The sequence below is a fragment of the Humulus lupulus genome, chromosome 8, assembly GCF_963169125.1.
Source record: "Humulus lupulus chromosome 8, drHumLupu1.1, whole genome shotgun sequence".
NCBI lineage: Eukaryota > Viridiplantae > Streptophyta > Magnoliopsida > Rosales > Cannabaceae > Humulus > Humulus lupulus.
The window spans coordinates 179,122,132-179,142,165 of NC_084800.1; the positions used below are offsets into that span (position 1 = coordinate 179,122,132).

The following is a 20,034-nucleotide window of genomic DNA, read 5'->3' on the forward strand; positions in this document are numbered from 1 at the left end:
CATGCCCAAGCTCACTCACACCTTCAATCCTAAAATTCACTCTTGAATTTCACACTTAACAACTCAAACCAGAAAATTAAGAACAGCTTGAACTCAAACACAAACCACACTCCAAACTCCCTATACCCTAACAGAAACAAGCCTAATAAACACACAGAGACCTTACCTTGAGTGATGAGTCCAACCTCCAGCTCTAAACCTCCTTCCCCCTTGATTTTCCCAATTCTGAAATCACATAAAACCAGCCACCAACTTGCCTCAATTCACATTCATTATCTAAAATTTCAGACTTAAAACTTGGATATATCATAATCAAGATCTTACCTCTGAATATTCTTGATCTAAGCTTGCTTGACAACTTCAATCGTCCTTAATTCTTCTTCCAAAAGATAAATTCAGCTTCTCCTTTTTTTTTTAGTCTTGCTCTTCCTCTAGGTCTCCAATTTTCAGCATAAACCCCCTTCTCTAAGTGTTATACGTATATGATCTTTTTCCCTTCAGCTCATGGTCATTTATCCTACCAAATGGCTATTCTACCCTTCCATTAATACCCCTTCCTAACTAAACCTCAAGGGCATACCAGTCCTTTCATCAGCTTTGCAATTCTACCACCTTCCCCATAAAACCTGTTACTCTCTATGGTTACTAACAGTTACGCAGGTTACCAAATCACCAGTTACCATTATCTAGTTTTTCTAGGACCGTCTCGGCACGTGCATCACACTGGTATCACAGCACCAACGTGGTACAATTCACACATCATAATTATCACATAATATAATTCACATAGTCATACATCATGCTATAAATCATAATCATGCATCTTAATCATAAAAAATCACACATAATTCCCATCATGCCCTCCCGGCAAACTAATCAAGGCCCTTAAGCCTTATTAGTGAATTTGGGTCGTTACATGCGAGATCGCCTTAACTCTCATAGAGGGGAGCCAGCAGGAGGAGACAACCATGCTTGCTCAGGGGGAGCCCTATCCGAAGTACGTAACGGCGGGAATGCCCCAAATAACCTATCTCAAGATAGGAGGGGCAATAACCCACCAAATATGTACAATGGGTCTGGAGCTGTTGAACAGCCCCGGAATAACCAAGGAAATCAGGACCAAACCCTCGAGCGCCTGGCTCAGATGGAGGAGCTGATGAGGAAGCTCCTATCGGAGAAAGAAAAAGATGAATATGATTTAGGGGACGAGATGGAGCTCTTCGCCCCCAGCATAGCAGCAACGACTTACCCACCTGGTTTCCGTATGTCGCACCTGTCTAAGTTCAGTGGAGACAAAGATCCGTCAGATCATCTGGGGATGTTCAACACCCTAATGATGGCCCACAACATTGGCCCCGAGCTGAGGTGTTTAATCTTTCCTTCCACACTAACTGGACCAGCTAGGCAGTGGTTCAAGCAAGGCAAAAGACAGTCAATCAGCTCCTGGAAAACTTTCTCGGCTGACTTCAAAAGGGCATTCCGAGCCTCCCAGGCTGCCCGCGTTCAGGCCGACTCTCTGGCTAACGTGAGGTAGCAGCCCGCGCGAAGCTCTGAAGGCCTACCTGAGCAGATTTGCGAACGTCGCTGCTCGGGCCAGAGACGCGGATGATAGCTCCAAGCTCAGAACTGGAATCCTCGTCGGAGGAGAACTCTGGAAAGATATACAAAGAAAGGGAGTTAGCTCGGTTAACGAATTCCTTAACAGGGCCCAGGAATGGATCAACTTGGAGGAGGCCGAAGCCTCAGCTGCAGGGACCAGCCAGGTCCCTGATCAGCCCGCTGGAGTGGAGACGGAGGTCATGGCAGCGACCCAAAACATCACACAGAACAACCAGCTCGGTGGAGGCAAAAGAAAGGGGACTGGCGAGGGTAGCCAGCACAACCAAAAGAAGAATAAGTCCGTAGACAAGTTTAAGCCCGTCTACGCGACTTATACAGAGCTCACCCAGTCTAGGGACAATATCTTCCTAGTCAACTCTACTCGCCTCCCCTGGAAGAGGCCCGAGCCGTTGAAGCACCACTCTCCTCCAAGTTTTGCCGTTTTCACAACGATGTTGGCCACAATACTGATGATTGTAGGCATTTGAAAGATGAGATCGAGACTCTCATCCGAGCCGGCCCCTTGGCCCAGTACGCGCGGAACAGGGTTCCAGCAAGTCGACCTGCTCCAGAAGTCCTGGTCGGTCAGCCCGGGTCTCGGGTAGATCAGGCTGTCCCTCCTCCCATGATAGGATGGGAGATATCCACCATCTCTGGAGGTCCGCATATGGCTGGCAAGAGCAGGGGTGCCCAGAAGAGGTATGTGAACGAACTCAAGGCGCATAACGGAGTAGAGTTCGTCCCGGAGCAGCGTCAGCCAAAGCAGCAGCGATTGGAGAGACAACCGATCATTTTTACAGAAGAAGATGCCGGCCATGTCCAATTCCCGCACAATGACCCTCTGGTCGTAGCAGTTCAGCTCGCTAATCAGAGGGTTAGGAGGGTGTTGATCGACAATGGGAGCTCGGTGAACCTCCTATTCTGGTCCACATTAGAGAAGATGGGTTTGACTGTCGCCGAACTGAAGGCGACCTCTGTGATTCTGTATGGTTTTTCGGGAGAAGGATCGGCGGCTATAGGGACTATCGAGCTAGTGATCACCCTAGGAGAAGGACCTCGGACAGTCTCCAAACTCCTCGAGTTCATGGTCATCGACTGCTCCGCCGCATACAATGCAATTTTGGGATGACCTACACTCATAGCCTTTGAGGCCGTCACTTCCATTAGCCACCTCGCGATGAAATTCCCTACTTCAACGGGAATATGCACTGTCCGCGGTGATCAGCTCGCTGTCAGGGAATGCTACAACATTTCCATGAAGGGAAAGTCGAAACCTGGGCAGCTGGCAATGGCCATCCAAAGTGGTGAAGAGGAATCTTAGGAACCCTTAGCGGATCCTGAGATTGAAAAACCTCAAAGCGCCGAAGGGGAAAATATCGTCTTAAGTAAGGATATTGACCCCCGAATAGGCGAGGACAGGTCCGAGCTCCAGGCTATTGAGGAGCTAGAAGAAGTGAGCGTCGACCCGCAGAACCCTTCACGGATGGTCAAGCTCGGGAAAAACCTCGGCAGCAAGAGGAAGGAGGAGCTGACTAGATTTCTGCAGGACAACCTGGATGTGTTTGCGTGGTCGCACGAGGACATGGTGGGAATCAGCTCGAGTGTCATCATGCACACCCTTCATTTGGATAAAAGTGTTCCTTCAAAGGCCCAGAAGCATAGACGCCTAGGAACAACCCGGGCTGAAGCCTTAGAGGAAGAAGTCGTTCGGCTTAAGAATTGCGGCTTTATCCGTGAAGCCAAGTTTCCGATTTGGGTCGCCAAGCCCGTGCTGGTCCCAAAGCCCAATGGGAAATGGCGAACCTGCATCGACTTCTCCGACCTGAATAAAGCCTGCCCCAAGGATTGTTTTCCATTTCCAAGGATTGACCAGTTGGTGGATGCCACGGCGGGGCACGAGCTCATGTCCTTTATGGATGCGTAATCAGGCTACAATCAGATCGCCATGAACCCGGCGGACCAGGAGCACACCAGTTTCATGAACCCGACTAACGTTTATTGTTACAAGGTCATGCTCTTCGGGCTGAAGAACGCCGACGCCACGTATCAAAGGTTACTGAATAGAATGTTCGCAGACCAGATCGGAAAAAACATGGAAGTGTACGTTGATGACATGCTAGTCAAGTCAAAGACTGCCGATAACCATGTTTCTGACCTGGAAGAATGTTTCAAGATACTACGGGAGTATGGCATGAGGCTTAATCCACAGAAGTGCACTTTTAGAGTCGCATCGGGAAAATTCCTGGGTTTCATCGTCAATACCCGAAGAATCGAGGCGAACCCTGACAAGATCAGATCATTGCTCGAGCTTCCCTCACCCAGGTCGCGCAAAGATGTCCAGGGTCTGACAGGAAGGGTGGCAGCCCTCAATTGGTTTATTTCAAAATCCACCGATAAGTGCTTGCCATTCTACAACCTGCTCCGAGGAAATAAGAAGTTCGAGTGGACAGAAGAGTGTGAAAGCGCTTTCCTCGACCTGAAGGCACATCTGGCCGAGCCACCCGTATTATCCAAACCAAAAGCAGGGGAGCCTTTTTTCCTATACCTAGCCGTCACAGAGGATGCAGCTAGTGCCGTGTTAGTCCGGGAAGAAGACCGGGTTCAGAAGCCAGTGTACTACATCAGCAAGAGACTTCTCGGGGCTGAGTCCCGGTACCCGTTGATGGAGAAATTGGCGTTATGACTTATCACGGCCTTGCGAAAGCTCAGGCCGTACTTCCAGTCCAACTCAATACGCGTCATGACTGATTAGCCTTTAAGGCAGGTTTTGCAAAAACCTGAAGCATCAGGACGTCTGTTAAAGTGGGCCGTCGAACTCAGTTAGTTCGAGATTTTGTACACTCCGCGAACTGCTATAAAGAGTCAGTAGCCGAGTGCACAGGATTCCGAGAGGACCCTGCTGTAACGCCCTATTACCCCAGAACAGTTACGGTGAACCGGAAATTTGACCCGCTACCCGAGTCCTTTGGTTAAAAACGTGATCTAAGTGTTAATATCAGGTTAAGGTGAAAAACCAGCAAAAAGGAAAGGGTGCATTTTATTAAGTAAACAAACTGCTCATGAGCCTTTCAAAATGTTTACAAGTAGTTCGTAATACAAAAGAGTCGCTACAGTTCCAAATTTACAATCCCCGCCGACCTAAGCGACAAAAATAGGGTAAACCCCTAGTCCCTCTGAGAACTTCTTGACCGTGGCGGTCAAGCGGCCCTGTATGTACATCACATCGCCCAAGCTCTCCGCTCAAGGCTGGCCAAGCTTTTCCTTTCCTTTACCTGCACCACATAGCACCCATGAGCCAAGGCCCAGCAAGAAAACATACCAAAAACATGATATAATATCAACAACGATCATAACAACCATTCGAGACTATCAGTCCGACAAATAGGTGACAATAGCCAAAAGTCACAATAATGAGCATCGCTCCTTCTAGCCATGTGACGATAGGGTCACCAGGGCTTAACTGATAGGTGATTTCTTTCATAAGCATGTTCAGGACAGGTGCATGGTGATTGGTCACCAACATAACCCTCCTCATGACTCTAGGGTCGAAACTATGGACAACGTCCCCTAGCCACGTGACAAACGGTGACCGAGGTCATATACCTTGGCTATAGTCATCTGGTCGTAGACCAGGCAAGCGCTTATAAGTTCTTCGACCTTAGGGCCGGTCCCGCATTAATGCCATAGAGCCATTCAATGCGTGATCATCGACTTTAGAGTCGGTCCCTGACTAGTCAGTGTCTGAAGCAGGTAATCAGCATTCATTAGCATTTAATATGCAATCCACGTTCACATATATCAACCAACATGCCTCAATATCAAACCGTGCATGTCATATACCTGTACAGGGTGCAACTGTATTCATACACTGTTTTCTTACCTCAAGTTCGAGCGAGAAATATGATAAAGACGACCCCTGAGAACGATCGAGCGGTTACCTAATCACAACCAATTATAACCTCCATTAATGAGAATCCACAATAATAGGGTCTTAATCTAAGCACCACCCTCGGGACCCCGAAACATGCCCACACGGTGAGTAGATTCGATCCCGGGCCTCAAGGATTGAAACCCCAAACATCACAAGCATGGGAACCCTAGCCAAAACTCCCAACAAAAACCATGAATTCATCCTAGAAAACTCAGCTGCAAAACAAAACCAAAACAGAGCAAACCAGAGAAACCATGGTTAGAAACTTACCCAAAGCTTGGCTTATGATGGCCTTCAATGGTGGAACACACTCCCAAACCCCCAAGGCTTGCTTCCTAAGCTTGAATCCTCAAAATTGGTTCAAAAACCACAAAGAACAGTGAGGAGAAGAAGGTACGGGAGAACTCTAAAATATCCCCTGTTTTTCCTTCATTTTCTCAGCCAACAAGGGTTATATCTATCCTAGGGGTGAAATGTCCATTTTACCCCTAGGTCATTTAATACTTTCTAAAGGCTCCTAAGGGCATTTTTGGTACTTTCCTCCTAACTCGTTAATCATAATTAACGCTCTCCAATTCCCGCTATTCTCAATAATCTCAAACACCAATAATTCACATCCCGTTACCCTTTATCTCCCGGTAACGCTCTAATCATCAAAACCACCCCGAGACTCAACCCAAGTCCCGATGCTTAATCCCGTTGTGACTAAACCGCTAATCAATAATCTACGATCGTCTCATGTCGAATAGCTCGAGCAAACCCACATCATAATGTGGTCTCAACACATAACATTGATATGCATACAAGTAACATTATATTATAATATAATTCTCATAAACATGCATAGACACATTTAGTGGCGTAATTAAGCAATTATGGCCCTCCCGGCCTACAAATCCAGCCGCTAAACCACATTAGGGAATCCGGGGCATTACACCTGCAGAAGACTCACCCCAAGTCACCTCGTCCCAGGCGTCGTGGAGGATCTTCGTGGATGGTTCATCCAACGAGAATGGCTCCGGAGTTGGAATCATTTTGTTATCCCCTGAGGGACACAGATTCCACTTGGCGCTGAGATTCGGATTCAAGGCCTCCAACAACGAGGCCGAGTACGAAGCTTTGTTGGCTGGGCTAAGGATAGCCCAGGAGCCGAAGGTGAGCTCCGTCCAGTGCTTCAGTGACTCCCAGCTCGTGGTAAACCAGGTTCTGGGTGAATATCAAGCACGAGGACCCAAGATGGCTGCCTACCTAGCAAAGGTAAAAGTTGAGCTGTCCGCATTCGGGCGAGGCTCGATCGAGCAGATACCTCGGGAGCAGAACTCCAACGCGGACGCTCTCGCCAAGCTCGCCACTTCCGGGGAGACGGAGACCTTGGGGTTAGTGCCAGTAGAATTCTTGGGGAAACCAAGTATAGAAGAAGTCAGGACGGAGGTCGAGATGATCGACGCCAGGCCGACCTGGATGACCCCCATCCTTGAGTATCTCACCGAGGGAAAGTTACTTGAAGGGGGTAATGATGCGCGGTGAGTTCTGTATCAAGCTCCCAGGTATACTATAGTAAATGGGGTGTTATACCGACGTGGGCACTCCCTACCTCTCCTACGATGTGTTCTTCCAGGCGAGGCAAAGGCCATTCTACAGGAAGTGCATGAGGGTTTTTGCGGAGATCACACTGGGGGGGCAAAGCTTGGCCTTGAAGATCCTGAGGCAAGGATATTACTGACCTACTCTGTCCAAGGACTCGATCTTATACGTGAAGAAGTGTGACAAGTGCCAGCGATTCGCCACAGTTGCCCGAGCTCCCCCAGTCGAGTTGAAGATGATCTCTTCCCCATGGCCATTTTCGGTTTGGGGGATCGACTTGGTTGGCGCCCTCCCTACTGGAAAGGGCGGGGTCCGTTACGCCGTGGTGGCCATCGACTACTTTACGAAGTGGGCTGAGGCGGAACCTTTGGCAACGATAACTTCCATAAAAGTCCTTGACTTCGTGGTTAAGAGCATTATCTGCCGATTCAGGCTGCCCAAGAAGATTGTTTCCGACAATGGGACTTAGTTCGATAGCGACCTACTCACCGAGTTTTGTGAGAGGTACGAAATTGTGAAAAGTTTCTCCTCCGTGGCCTATCCTCAGGCGAACGGCCAGGTCGAGGCTGTCAACAAGACGTTAAAGGTGAGCCTCAAGAAGAAACTAGACGAAGCGAAGGGGTTCTGGCCAGAATAGCTCCCCCAGGTTCTCTGGGCATACCGGACCTCGCATCGGACTCCTATGGGTCATACTCCTTTCTCCCTGACCTTCGGGAGTGAGACAGTCCTCCCTGTGGAGATTAGGGTACTTTCGCGTAGGGTCCAGTCATACGACCAGGATTGCAACCACGAGCTACTGTGCACTTCCTTAGACTTGATTGATGAAAGAAGAGAGGATTCGCAACTCCAGCTCGCCCATTATCAGCAGAAGATCACTCACTATTTCAACTCAAAAGTCAAAAATCGCGCCTTTAACGTTGGCGACCTGGTCCTCAGGAGAGTTTTCTTGGCCAGTAAGGCTCCCAAAGATGGAGTCTTGGGACCGAACTGGGAAGGGCCATATCAAGTCATCGAGGTCATTAAAGAAGGAACTTATAAATTAGCCCGGCTAGATGGAGGGGCAGTCCCACGAACTTGGAACGCCATCCATTTGAAGAGATATTATCAATGATTCACTTGTAAGGCCTAAAAGGCCATTTTTTATGTATTAAGCAATGAGAATTAACTTTTCATTTATATTTGTACATGTTTTCAAGTGTAATCTAAAGTAACCACGAAAGACCCTTTCCCAGTTACTTGGGGGGCATATGGTACCTGGATATAACCAGGTTGCCTTAATGACTTAGAAGTTGATTCATATCGATTGATTGTTGTTTTTCTTAAAAAATGCGAGATATTGATAAGGATTAATGCGAACTAAGTCCTATCTTGGATATAACCAGGTCAAAAAACTTAGAAGTTGATTTAAATCTATTGATCGTTGTTCTTCTTAAAGAGCACGAGATATTGATAAAAATTAACACGAACTAAGTTTTCAAATTAAGTTCCTGGATATAACCAGGTCATAAAACTTAGAAGTTGATTTAAATCTATTGATCGTTGTTCTTCTTAAAGAGCACGAGATATTGATAAAAATTAACACGAACTAAGTTTTCAAATTAAGTTCCTGGATATAACCAGGTCATAAAACTTAGAAGTTGATTTAAATCTATTGATCGTTGTTCTTCCTAAAGAGCACGAGATATTGATAAAAATTAACACGAACTAAGTTTTCAAATTAAGTTCCTGGATATAACTAGGTCATAAAACTTAGAAGTTGATTTAAATCTATTGATCGTTGTTCTTCTTAAAGAGCACGAGATATTGATAAAAATTAACACGAACTAAGTTTTCAAATTAAGTTCCTGGATATGACCAGGTCAAAAAACTTAGAAGTTGATTTAAATCTATTGATCGTTGTTCTTTCTAAAGAGCACGAGATATTGATAAAAGTTAACGCGAACTAAGTTTTTGAAAAAATTGTAACTGAAATGCGTAGAGGCAAAAGGGAGTTAACCAATTTAAAGGTAAAAATTAATTGTATCGAGGTGGGAACACCTTATGCAAAAATTACAAAAAAAAAAAAAAAAAGAATGAAAGAGTGGGGGCAGAACGGAAAGGCCCTAGGTTCCACCAGTTGGCCCCTTGGAGGTCACCGTCTCACCCTACTCAGCTGCGCCGGAGACTTCCCCGGCCTCGGAAGGTGCTTCTTTCTCGAGGCGAGCTTTGAACTTCTCCAGCAAGGGCTCCCAGACGTCCGCTGCCAAGAAGGAGAAGTCGGCGTCCTGGTTATAGGCCCAACAATGGTAGAACATGTCCTCCATGGCGGTGCCTGAAGTTGCTTGCTCGGCCTCCAGGGCGGCCTTGGCCTCGACCTTCGCAGTGTCTAGGTCGGCCCGCGAGGCGGCGAGGGCGGCTTTGGTTGTCTCGATCTCTTGTAGCTTGGGACGAGCCTCTTCCAGCTCGGCCTGCGCGGCCGCCAGGGCATCCTTAGCCGTCTGCAAGGAAGTCTGGTGGTTGGCCACAACCGCCTGGTGGTCGCTCCTCATCTTCTCGAGCTGGACCTTGGTCCTGGCTATGCTCCGATGAAGGGCAACGACGCTCTGCGAAAACGGAGAGGCACATGCTCTTAAAAAGGAGAGAAGGGAGAAAGGAAAAACAGGGCAAGGCATGATAATCAAAGACCATAAAAGGTTGAGGTTAGCTTACCGTTAGGGCCATGCCGAGTGAAGACTCCAGCACGCCCACCGGGCTCCTGGTTTCAATGGCCCTGAGCTCCTTCTCGTTGAACTTGTAGATGTGGCTGACGGCGTAGTTCACCGACTCATACACCGTCCCCCGGAAGGCCTCTGGAATCTTCTCCAGGTCCTGGGGATCAACCGGGATGCGCACCTCGGAGGTTGAAATTGCCGAAGTCTCGAGCTCCGCCCCTGTGTCCCGGACAAAGGCCGGAGTTCGCGGAGGGGTGGGGGCATGCTGCTCCCCCCTGCAGCAGGAGGAACAGTTCCCACAACCTGAGCGGCGGTGGGCTGCTCTTTCTCCTTTGCAGGAGACTTGGTTGAGGTCTCGGCGGTTTTCTTTAAAGTCCGGGGCTTCTTCATTTTGGGCCCAGAGGCCCCGGCTGAGGGATTCCCCCCGGCGAACGCAGCTCGCAGACTCCCTCTGGGCTGAGACATCTCTTCTTTCAAAACAAAGATATGGTTAGTACACGAGTTAGCAGCCATTCAAAAACAACAACATAGGGGGGAAAAGAGAAATTCAAGTATATATATATACTAAAAGGGATCCTACCCCCCGAGCTAGAAGAAGAACCTATGGTTACGACCATTGGCCTCGGAGCTCCTGCAGGAGAATCTAAGTCGATTATTTCCCGAGCTGGCGCAAGTTCTGGATTTGACACTGGTTCCGGGCTAGATTCTTTTACATATTGCCTAAGTCCTGGAGCTATGGCACCCCTCCGGAGTGATGGCCATGACCGAAGGTTGGTCTCATACTCCTCGAATAAGATCAACCTAAAGGCTAGGGTGTTATCTACGACTACGGTACCCCTAGGGCGGCTATCTTGGTAATCCAGCACGAGCTGGTCGACATAGTGAAGCAGGGTTGTATCCAGGTCCGGATCACTTCGGTGACGTTGGACGAGCTATCTGGGATTGAACCTAGCTAGCCGGGGGTCGGCAGTGGCCCTATCTAAATTCCTAAACATATAAGGGTTACCTTGGCCAGAAGGACCCGCGGCTGCTCCGGACCGGATCCACTCCTCGTCCGTTCTCTGGGCGGCCTCCAACGCCCGCTTCCTGTTCCTCATGAGGGGAACCTCGTCCTCCTCATCTTCGTCCCCCGCGACCTCCTCCACGATGATATGCCTAGTATCGCGAGCTGGGGGAAGCGCCCGGGTCCTCCTCAAGTTCAGAGTCTGGCTTGGGGAGATCAGCTTACAGGCCACCATCGTCTCGTCTGTCACAAGCTGATGATAGTCTTTTTCACTGGGGGGCAAGCCCGCCAGTGTCTCGTATTGGGCCTCGAGGGTCACATATTTCTCTGTCCTCGCGAAGATAGTTGCTGAGTTATCCTAAGTCAGAAGCGAATAAAAGGGGAGCTAAACGATACTTAACTTACGAGCTAAGGTTGAAAAACACTTACGAGGACGATTGAAGTAGTGGAGCTCGCAGTTTCGGAACCCTGTCGACGTAAAGAATTGATCTTTGAAGTCATTGGGATAGCTGGGCAGCTCGATGATCGCAGCCGTGTTGGGGAACCGGGTTAAGTAATAAAACTCGTCGCCTTGCCCCCGCTGCTCTAGGCTGGCCTTGAGGCAGAAAAAATAAAAAATGTCTGCAGGAGTGGGGACCTCCCACTCCTGTTTTAAGAATAAATATCTTAACCCCGCCAATAGCCGATATGAGTTGGGGGGAGCTGGAATGGGGCCAACCTCACGTAATTGAGGAAATCAGCGAAGTACTGATCCAACGGAAGGAAGGCCCCCGCCTTGAAGTGCTCGTCGCTCCAGGCCGAGAACGCCTCATCAATCGGTTCGCAGCTCCGCTCGCCCTCTGCGGGAGGTCGGGCAATCACGGATTCTCTCCCCAGCTAGATCTTGTGGGAGAGGAAGATCTTGTTTACCTTCGCCTGGTCGGTAATCTTTGAGACGATCCTCTCCGCCTCAAAGAACGCGTCAGGGGCCACCTTGAGCTCCTGTTCCACCGCTGGCCCGAAGTTGGGGATCGGGGATTCGGCCATCACCTCCTTTCCTTTGTCTTGACAGAAGGACGAGCTTCCTACAGGCTTCTTGGGAGCATTCTTCTTGGGTCCCATCTGGTCGCCTAGCGAACAAAAAGAAGAAATTTTAGAAGAAGGCGACCTAAGGTGGAAGAGAATCTGAATGTGTTTCGTTGACACGAGCTGGGGTAAGCCCAGCCCGTGGAGAGTGAGACCACGCGGTTCTAAGAACACGCGCCTGTGCTCCCAACAGATCCTCGATTACTCGGCATTTGTGTGTCAGGAGGGTCAGGATAGAATTTTTCCTTGGGGGGAAAGTTTCAGTAGGCAAGGAAGGCAAAACCGCCTGTGAAGCGTGTCCCCTAAGCTACCCGGTTTTGCACCCAAAAATACTGAATACTCTAAACCAGCATACCAAAAAATCCTACCCATAATTTTTCCCCAGAAAACGCACCTTATAAACCATTCTCCTAAACAGTTTTCTACTGCAAAGATACCCTAACCTAAAAGGCTTTCACCCTTCATTCCCATAAAACCCAGAAACCCTTGCATGCGGCTACAGTAAATATTTACCTAAGCTACAGTGAAAAATAATTTCAAAACATGCACAGTCAGGAGACTTACAGAGTGTTTGGCTGGGAAGTGGATGAAGGTATCGCCTGGGTTGGGGCTTCGTCAAAGTAGTTGGTTCCAAGGCTTCGAAGGAGTCTTTGCGCCTGAAATTCTTGGGCGTTAGGAGTGGCGGTCGGGAAGAAGAGGGTTTTTTCTTTTGAAGATGAAGAGAAATTTCTGAAAATTTTCAAATTAACGGGTGGCCCATGCGTAAGGTGGCCACCCCTTTTATATGCGTGAAGGGTCACGTGAAGAGGGCCGTTGGATTGCCCTGATGTGGGATCCAAGGCCCTCCACTCGAAAGGCGAAACGAAGGCTGGGTATAGGCTAGGCCATTAAATGCGGTTCTCGGAAGACGTACCGTCACCAGCCACGAGGTTCCACGTATTCGGCGCCTGCGTAGAATGTGGAATATGAAGAGTTCATGGGGAAGCCTAAAAGCCCCTACTGTGCCCTACACGACGTCGAGTACCACGAGCAGAGGCTTAGGGGGCACATGTACGCCCTGATTAACGAGCTGAGATACGGCCTAATCATGACTACCATGTGGACATCCCCAAGACCGGAGCTGCCATCATAAGATCCTACCTCCGTAGCTCGAGGTAACCCAAGGGTTCGCCAAGATTTCTTAAGGACTGAGTCTGGACTCTGAAGACCACAGGTCGAGGGAAGCATCCAACTCGTTGTACGAGCTGGAGTTGGAGGCTATGACCTTTTATAAAGTCAATCACGCAAGGTAAACATGCATATATCAGATATCACGTGTCTGATATACCCCTTACTTCTCGGACACGCAGCAGGAACGTGCGTATTCAGACACCCACGACTGGTTTGGACCGTGCAGCCCATTATCCCCTTACCTATTGATTTGACCACACTTATGTGTCAGGTTTAGGAATTAATCATAAATGTCATAGAGTTGACATGATAGGTAAGAAGGTCACATTTTGACATTCTTACCATCTCCCATGTGCCTTCTCCTATAAATATGGAGACCCTGGGAGTTATAAGGGGTTGGATTCTATATTGTAAGAAATACCCTATAAACGAATACCCAGTATATAGCAATAATACTGACTAGTGGAGTAGGAGGATTTTAACCTTTGAACCACTTAAAAAACGTATTTTGAGTCACCATTTCATTTCTAAGATCATTTATCTATTTCAGTTCAACATAAGCACTAATCCCTTTCTCTTCTTTTCTTAATTACCTGTTGGCGAAGAACCGCGTCAACAGGAAGGTACTGAAATCCAACCCCATCACCAGGGAAAACTCTCCCATGCCGAATCTACAAGACTTCGACCCCAAGAAAAAATGCACCTCATCTTCGTTGTTGCTGGCGATTTTCCTCAGCAACAGTTGATGCACCAAGACTCCGGAGAAATTAAACTCCGAAGCCAAAAAGAACTGCTTGAAAGGGGATTCCTTAGCCCTTTCAAGCAGCACGAGCTCCAAAAACCTGGTCTTAATGTGATTTAAAGTACTACTACCCCGATATGTCACTCGACCAGGAAAGTGATCACTGAACGGAACAAGCAACTTAGGCATCTGTAACAACACATGATTTTTTTTTTGTAAGAAAACAGAATAAAAAAAATTCATAAAAACACTGAAATAAGTTGTCATCGAGCTCTATCGAGCTATAATCTAGCTGCAACATACCCTATCGAGCTATAATCGAGCTGCAACCTACCCTATCGAGAAACTATCGAGTTCTATCGATCAATATCAACAACCTAAATCTATCGAGCCTATCGAGCTAAGCAAAATCTGTCTACATAAATAACCGTCGAGCTACAGTCTAGTCTAATATCGAACCATTATCGAACCTATCGAGCCCTTGTAATATAATACCACATATCCATCGAGCTCCTATCGATCCACCATCGAACTGTTCAAACTGTCCTATCGAGCCTACTATCGAACCATTATTGAGCTTATCGAGTTAGTTTCATATATTGCCCTATATCTATCGAGCTCCTATTGATCCACCATCGAACTGTTCAAACTACCCTATCGAGCTTACTATTGAACCATAATCGAACCTATCGAGCCACTGGTTCAAACCCAGAAAAAATTTCCCACAAAATCGGACAACCCATTCCACAAATCACAGATTCAACAACAATATAAAGCAAATATGGACTTGGGTTCAAGATTTTACCTTTGTTTTTGAAACTTTGAAGGAAATATGCTCCGTGGGTCTCGGGTTTGACAGAAAAATGGGAGTTTGCTGTGGGTCTCGAGATCGACGGAGAAATGGGAGAAGGTGGGGGTTCGACGGAGAAGGTGGGGGCTCGAAAACTCGACGGAGATGGGGGCTCGACGGAGGGTTCGATGGTTTTTGGAGGATTTTTGTGAGACTTGGAAGAGAGAAATCGAGAGTGGGAGAGAAGGCTGAGGTTGAATTTTTTGGGTGTGGAAAAATGAAAAGGGTATTTTGGATATGGGGAAAAAATTTAGCATCAATTTAAAAAAATTAATAATGCTAAGAAATTTTTGTAATAGTACGTATTAAGTATAAAAATAGAAATTTCCCAATAAGAAGGTATTGGATTATGAAAAGCAGGTAAATTTAGAGTACATTAAAATCTGACACGCACCACCTTGGAAAAGAAAATCAATGAGTTCTCTTCTATCCCATCACATAATTTATTTAATTAAAAGTATTACATATTTGTTGTACTTATTACATTCATTTCGAATGACGTCACACTCTACTCTAGACCAAAAGTAATCCATAAGGCTAGTATTGTAATTTTACTGTTCTCCCTTGCCTAGCTAGCTAAGTCAGTAAGTCACCGCCATTGCCATTCCTAAATCATACGAACAAAACGCACTTTATTTTTCCCCCTCTCTAGACTTAGAGAAAACAAAATCAGCTAAATCGAAAAAAGGTACGCCAATTTCGTTTTCATGGCCTTTAACTTAATGTTTACCGTGGTCGTGTGTTTTGAGGCCGAGAGAGGAAGTGAACATTTTCATATCTATGCATCATTGAGTGTAATATTTTCTTTCTGGGTGTTTGGTTGTCCAGAAAGTTTGAAAAGAAAAAAACATTACGAATGAAATGGGTTTTGTGTTTTATATTCTGCAAGATTTTTAGTTTATGTTATGATTATTGTGCAATATAAAGATTCTCCAGTACTGGGTTGGGTTCAAGCAGTTATTTGTTGCTATAATAAAAAAGAAGAGGATGATTTGTTTTGTATTCCTTTTCCTTGAGAGGTGACAGTAGATATATATACAGGATAGATCAATACAAAACCTAGAGAAGAAAACAACAGATGTCACTAGCTATTGGTTATGTATAAACAAGGAAAAGCAACAATATTCAAATTATAATTGTGGTTTAACATTTGTGTTCTTTGCATCCATTATCCAAACATAAATGTAGTTTTATTTGTTTGTTTGGTTTTTTTTATTTTTTTTATTTTTGGAAATAGAGTACCAAGAAAATATGTTAATGATGGGCGTCAGCCCTTAAGAGATGATCAATCCAGCCACCAAACAGAATGATCGTCCTAAGATGACAAAGCTAGCTTTGCTACAGTGTGAGCAACACTATTAGCAATTATGTGTGAGCATATATTTGATGTTGTTAGTTTTGTATGTACTAATTGTGTAAAATTTTATAATTGAAAACTTTTGAGGAGTGAGTGAGACCATAACAATGCAAAATTACGCATAACCAATACGAAGTCAATAGCTAGTGGCACTTGTTCTTGTTTATATACAACCAATACCACTGGGTTTTGGTCTCTTTATGAAGTTCTTTCAACTTTGTATATATATGAATTTTCAGATCACCATTTGTGGGTTAATATGGAGAATGATAATCTGGATGAGTGGGAGAGAAGATGCAATGTTTCTAAAGAAATGTCCCGTCTGTACGAAGTATGTTATGAAGGTTAGCTTTGTTATCAATATAGTAACTATCAACAGCCTTTTCTCCCTCGTTTGAAATAGGCCTAATTAATATGTATATGTATGTACGTTATGAAGGTCAGGTTCTGATTGCTTGCATTTGATTTGAGGAGTTTGTTTGAGTTATAATTAATGTGTTAGTTTGTTTGTTTGTTAATAATAATAACCAGAAAAGAAGAAGGTGGAAGAATTGCAGCGTCGGATTGAGAATTTGGAAAATGAAAATAAGGTGAGCTTAATTATACTATTACGTAATACTACTACTGCTAATAAATAACCTCTTTGATCGATCATGAATCTTATCTTTTATAACAAATATTCAAAGGTCATTATTTTTGTATGTCTTGGTTATACATGCACTTAATTAATTAAGCTTGTACGTGTTGCATATTATTGGCTAGCTTCGTGGAACAATAGGTTTACCATTAATTTATTTGATTCATGATATAAAATGTTGTAATTAATTGAGTTTCTATATATAATTTGTATGAGAGGAAATTAAGGATATAAAGGAGAGAGCCCGGTGGGGAAAGAATGCAGTGAAATGGTTGAGAAGGCATATGAAGGAGCAGAATCAGGTCATTGAGATCTTGCATGGTGAGAAGTTGAAGCTTAGTGAGAAGTTGACGAGGCTGAGCGCGCGAGATTCTTCCGTCTAGCTACTTTGTTTGCTGAAATAATAGTCTGTTGCTCCAATTCTCTTTGGTTCTTCTTCTACGTTCTCTTAAAACACGTACTCTCCTCAAGGCAAAGAATTGCATATTTTGTGTGCCATGTTTAATTTCCTTGTGCCTTTTTCTCTCTTGTTTTGTATCTTAATTTAATAATTAAACTCAGCCACATGCATGCTCAGCTCAGGCAACTGAGCCTTTATTAACACATTAGTATTATAAAAGTTGGGAAAATCTGCTGTAGGTTCTTCGAGAAGAACTGGTGGAGCTCTTCCGTATTTTTGATTTGTGTGATATTTTTTTTATAATCATGTACATTATAATTATTTAGAGTGTTTTACAAATTTTTTAAAGATTCTGAATAATTAAGTCTAGCTTCATGACACAAATTGATCTTACTAAAGTTTAGGTCTAGCTTCATGACACAAATTATTATTATTATTATATACCTAATATCAATAGAGTAAAAGAATGGGTAACTATCACTTGTGGTCCTTAAGTGTATCATTTACTTCTTCAATATTTTTTTAGCAATTAGATCATCAATTTTCATATTTTGGTTCACATAGATTTCAAAATGAGATTTTAACAAAAATAAATATAGCAACCATTTGTTTTTTCTTTTTGACCTTTTTACTTAATTAATTATTACTAACCATATTAGGGGCTCTTTTGCAAAATAAATAAGGTGAATTTGCACTCTCCCTTTGAAAACTTGTTTACACTCCACCCATTTTTTTAAAAATGAAAGTGTAATTGTACACATATGGGCTTTTTTCATAACAGAATTAGACTAAACAAAAATTTATAAATTCTTAATTCTCTCTCTCTCACAAATGTCTCTTACTCACCCATCCCAGCCATTCCGGCAGACACCACCAGCCAATATCATCGACCACCAACCACAAGTACAAGGTTTATATATTTTTGTTGTAAATGATTAATGTTGTTTTAGTGGATTAAAAGTATAATATAATTGTTCTAGTAGATTAAAAATATTATAATGTTTTTTCCGAATATGTGATCCGATTTTTGTGTTTTGTTAAATAACAATTCAGACCATATATTTTACAAAATAATATCAACTCGATTTTTATTAAAATATTTTCAAATTTAAATTTCCACATCTAATAAACAAGAAACTTCTAAGAGAGTTATTAGAGCAGCTCCAATGTGGCTACCCCATTAGATGTTTAACATGTCCAAATCATCCCAAAATATTATTTTTTATTTTCTCTCTCATCTACATCATTTTTGTCAACTTTTTTTCATAGAAATGCTCTAATACTAAGCCACCCAAAAAATTATCAATTATGGCCCCACACATTATTCTTTAATATATTATTTTGTAATTATAAATATTGTCACACTAAAATTTTTAAATCTATAATATAAATAAATATTACATGAAATTTAAATTAAATGAAATTTAAAAGAGCTTAATGACATAATCATAATTAATCAATCTAACATAATTAAAAAAACTGCTAATTAAAATTTTTTCCAAATTTTGACTATATGTGCTCTACCAAGTCCGCCTGAAGATTGCGATGAATGTTTCTATCACGAATTTCAGCATTTCTTTGAAGCATTGTCGGGAAGTCAGAAATAGGTCCATGCAATACTTCAACCATTAGGGTGTTGGCGGGGCCGTCATCATAATTAAAATTAAACAAACTCTCATATGCATCTCTTTCATCTTCGACAATAATGTTGTGCAGTATGATGCATGCATACATAATATCTTTGAGAACATCTCTTTGCTAAAAACATGCGGGTCCTCTTACAATAACAAAATGAGATTGAAGTACTCCGAATGCTCGCTTAGCATCTTTGCGTACCACTTCTTGGCATCGGAAAAATAATTTTCTTTTCTCTCCTTGAGACAGTGGGATAGTTTTAACAAATGTACCCCACTCTGGATAGATACCATTTGCTAGATAGTACCCCTTATTGTATTGTGTGTCATTTATCGTAAACTCAACTCTCGGAGCTTGCCCTTGTAAGATATCAGTGAATATTGGGAATTGATTTAACATATGTTGAGATCATTGTTGGATCCTGGAACACCAAAAAATGCATGTCATATGCAACTGCTTCGAGCATGATTGTTGGTCTGCCGTGATCACCTCGCGTGAATTGGCCTTTCCATGCAATTGGGAAATTTTTCCATTTCCAGTGCATATAATCAATGCTTCCCATGCATGGAAAACCACGCACCTCCCCCATTTGAAGTAAGCGACGAATGTCCCCCGCATTGGGCCGTCTTAAATATTCAGTCCCAAAAATATCATTCACTCCTCGAACGAAATTGACTAGACATTCAATAGCGGTAGTTTCACCAATTCGAACATACTCATCAACATAATCGGTAGGCGCTCCATATGCCAACATTTGCATAACAGCGGTGCACTTCTGTAATGGCGAAAGTCCCCTTCTACCAACTGCATCAAACCTCATATAGAAATACTCTGAATAATTTTCTAGATCTTGCACTATGCGTAGGAATACATGTCTACGCATTCTAAATCTTCTTCGAAATTGATATTCTGTATACACCGGTTCATCAGAAAAGTAGTCATCGAACAAACGTTGGTGTCCTTCTACATGACCCCTATCAATGTGGGTACTCTTTCTTCCTTGTCTTGTTGAGCTACCTACATCCATGAGCGCTTTGAAATATTGATCATCATGATCGTCAGTACACTATGCAATTATGATATCCTCTAGACTCATATTGTCGTATGGATTCAAAGAATTTGGCGAATCCATTGTCGAACTTAGAGTATATGATATTTGGGAATGAAAGATGAATGAGATAGTAAATTGAAAGATTGAATGGAGAGTTGAGTAAAAGGAAGATTGAAATTTGGTATTTATAGGCATAGGGACATATATATGTAGCTGTTAAAATATAGCCGTTAAAATGTAGCCGTTATGATATATAGGCGTTAAATTGACATGGGATAATAGAATTTGGAAAACTTTGGTTAAATTGAGAATATTGAAAA

At 44.0% G+C, this 20,034-nt stretch overlaps 2 protein-coding genes across 2 annotated transcripts; one reads left to right on the plus strand and one right to left on the minus strand.

The window, feature by feature from the left end:
- The first annotated feature begins 15,271 nt into the window (after positions 1–15,271).
- On the plus strand, positions 15,272–17,262 carry LOC133794801 (uncharacterized). Its single transcript, XM_062232213.1, has 4 exons — positions 15,272–15,322; positions 16,231–16,335; positions 16,523–16,581; positions 16,847–17,262. The coding sequence occupies exons 2-4, from the start codon at positions 16,251–16,253 to the stop codon at positions 17,009–17,011; spliced, it is 309 nt and encodes a 102-aa protein (XP_062088197.1). The 5' UTR covers positions 15,272–15,322; positions 16,231–16,250; the 3' UTR covers positions 17,012–17,262.
- Positions 17,263–19,033: 1,771 nt separating this feature from the next.
- On the minus strand, positions 19,034–19,690 carry LOC133796297 (uncharacterized). The gene has a single exon (XM_062233767.1). The coding sequence runs from the start codon at positions 19,688–19,690 to the stop codon at positions 19,034–19,036; it is 657 nt and encodes a 218-aa protein (XP_062089751.1).
- Between the last annotated feature and the right edge of the window lie 344 nt (positions 19,691–20,034).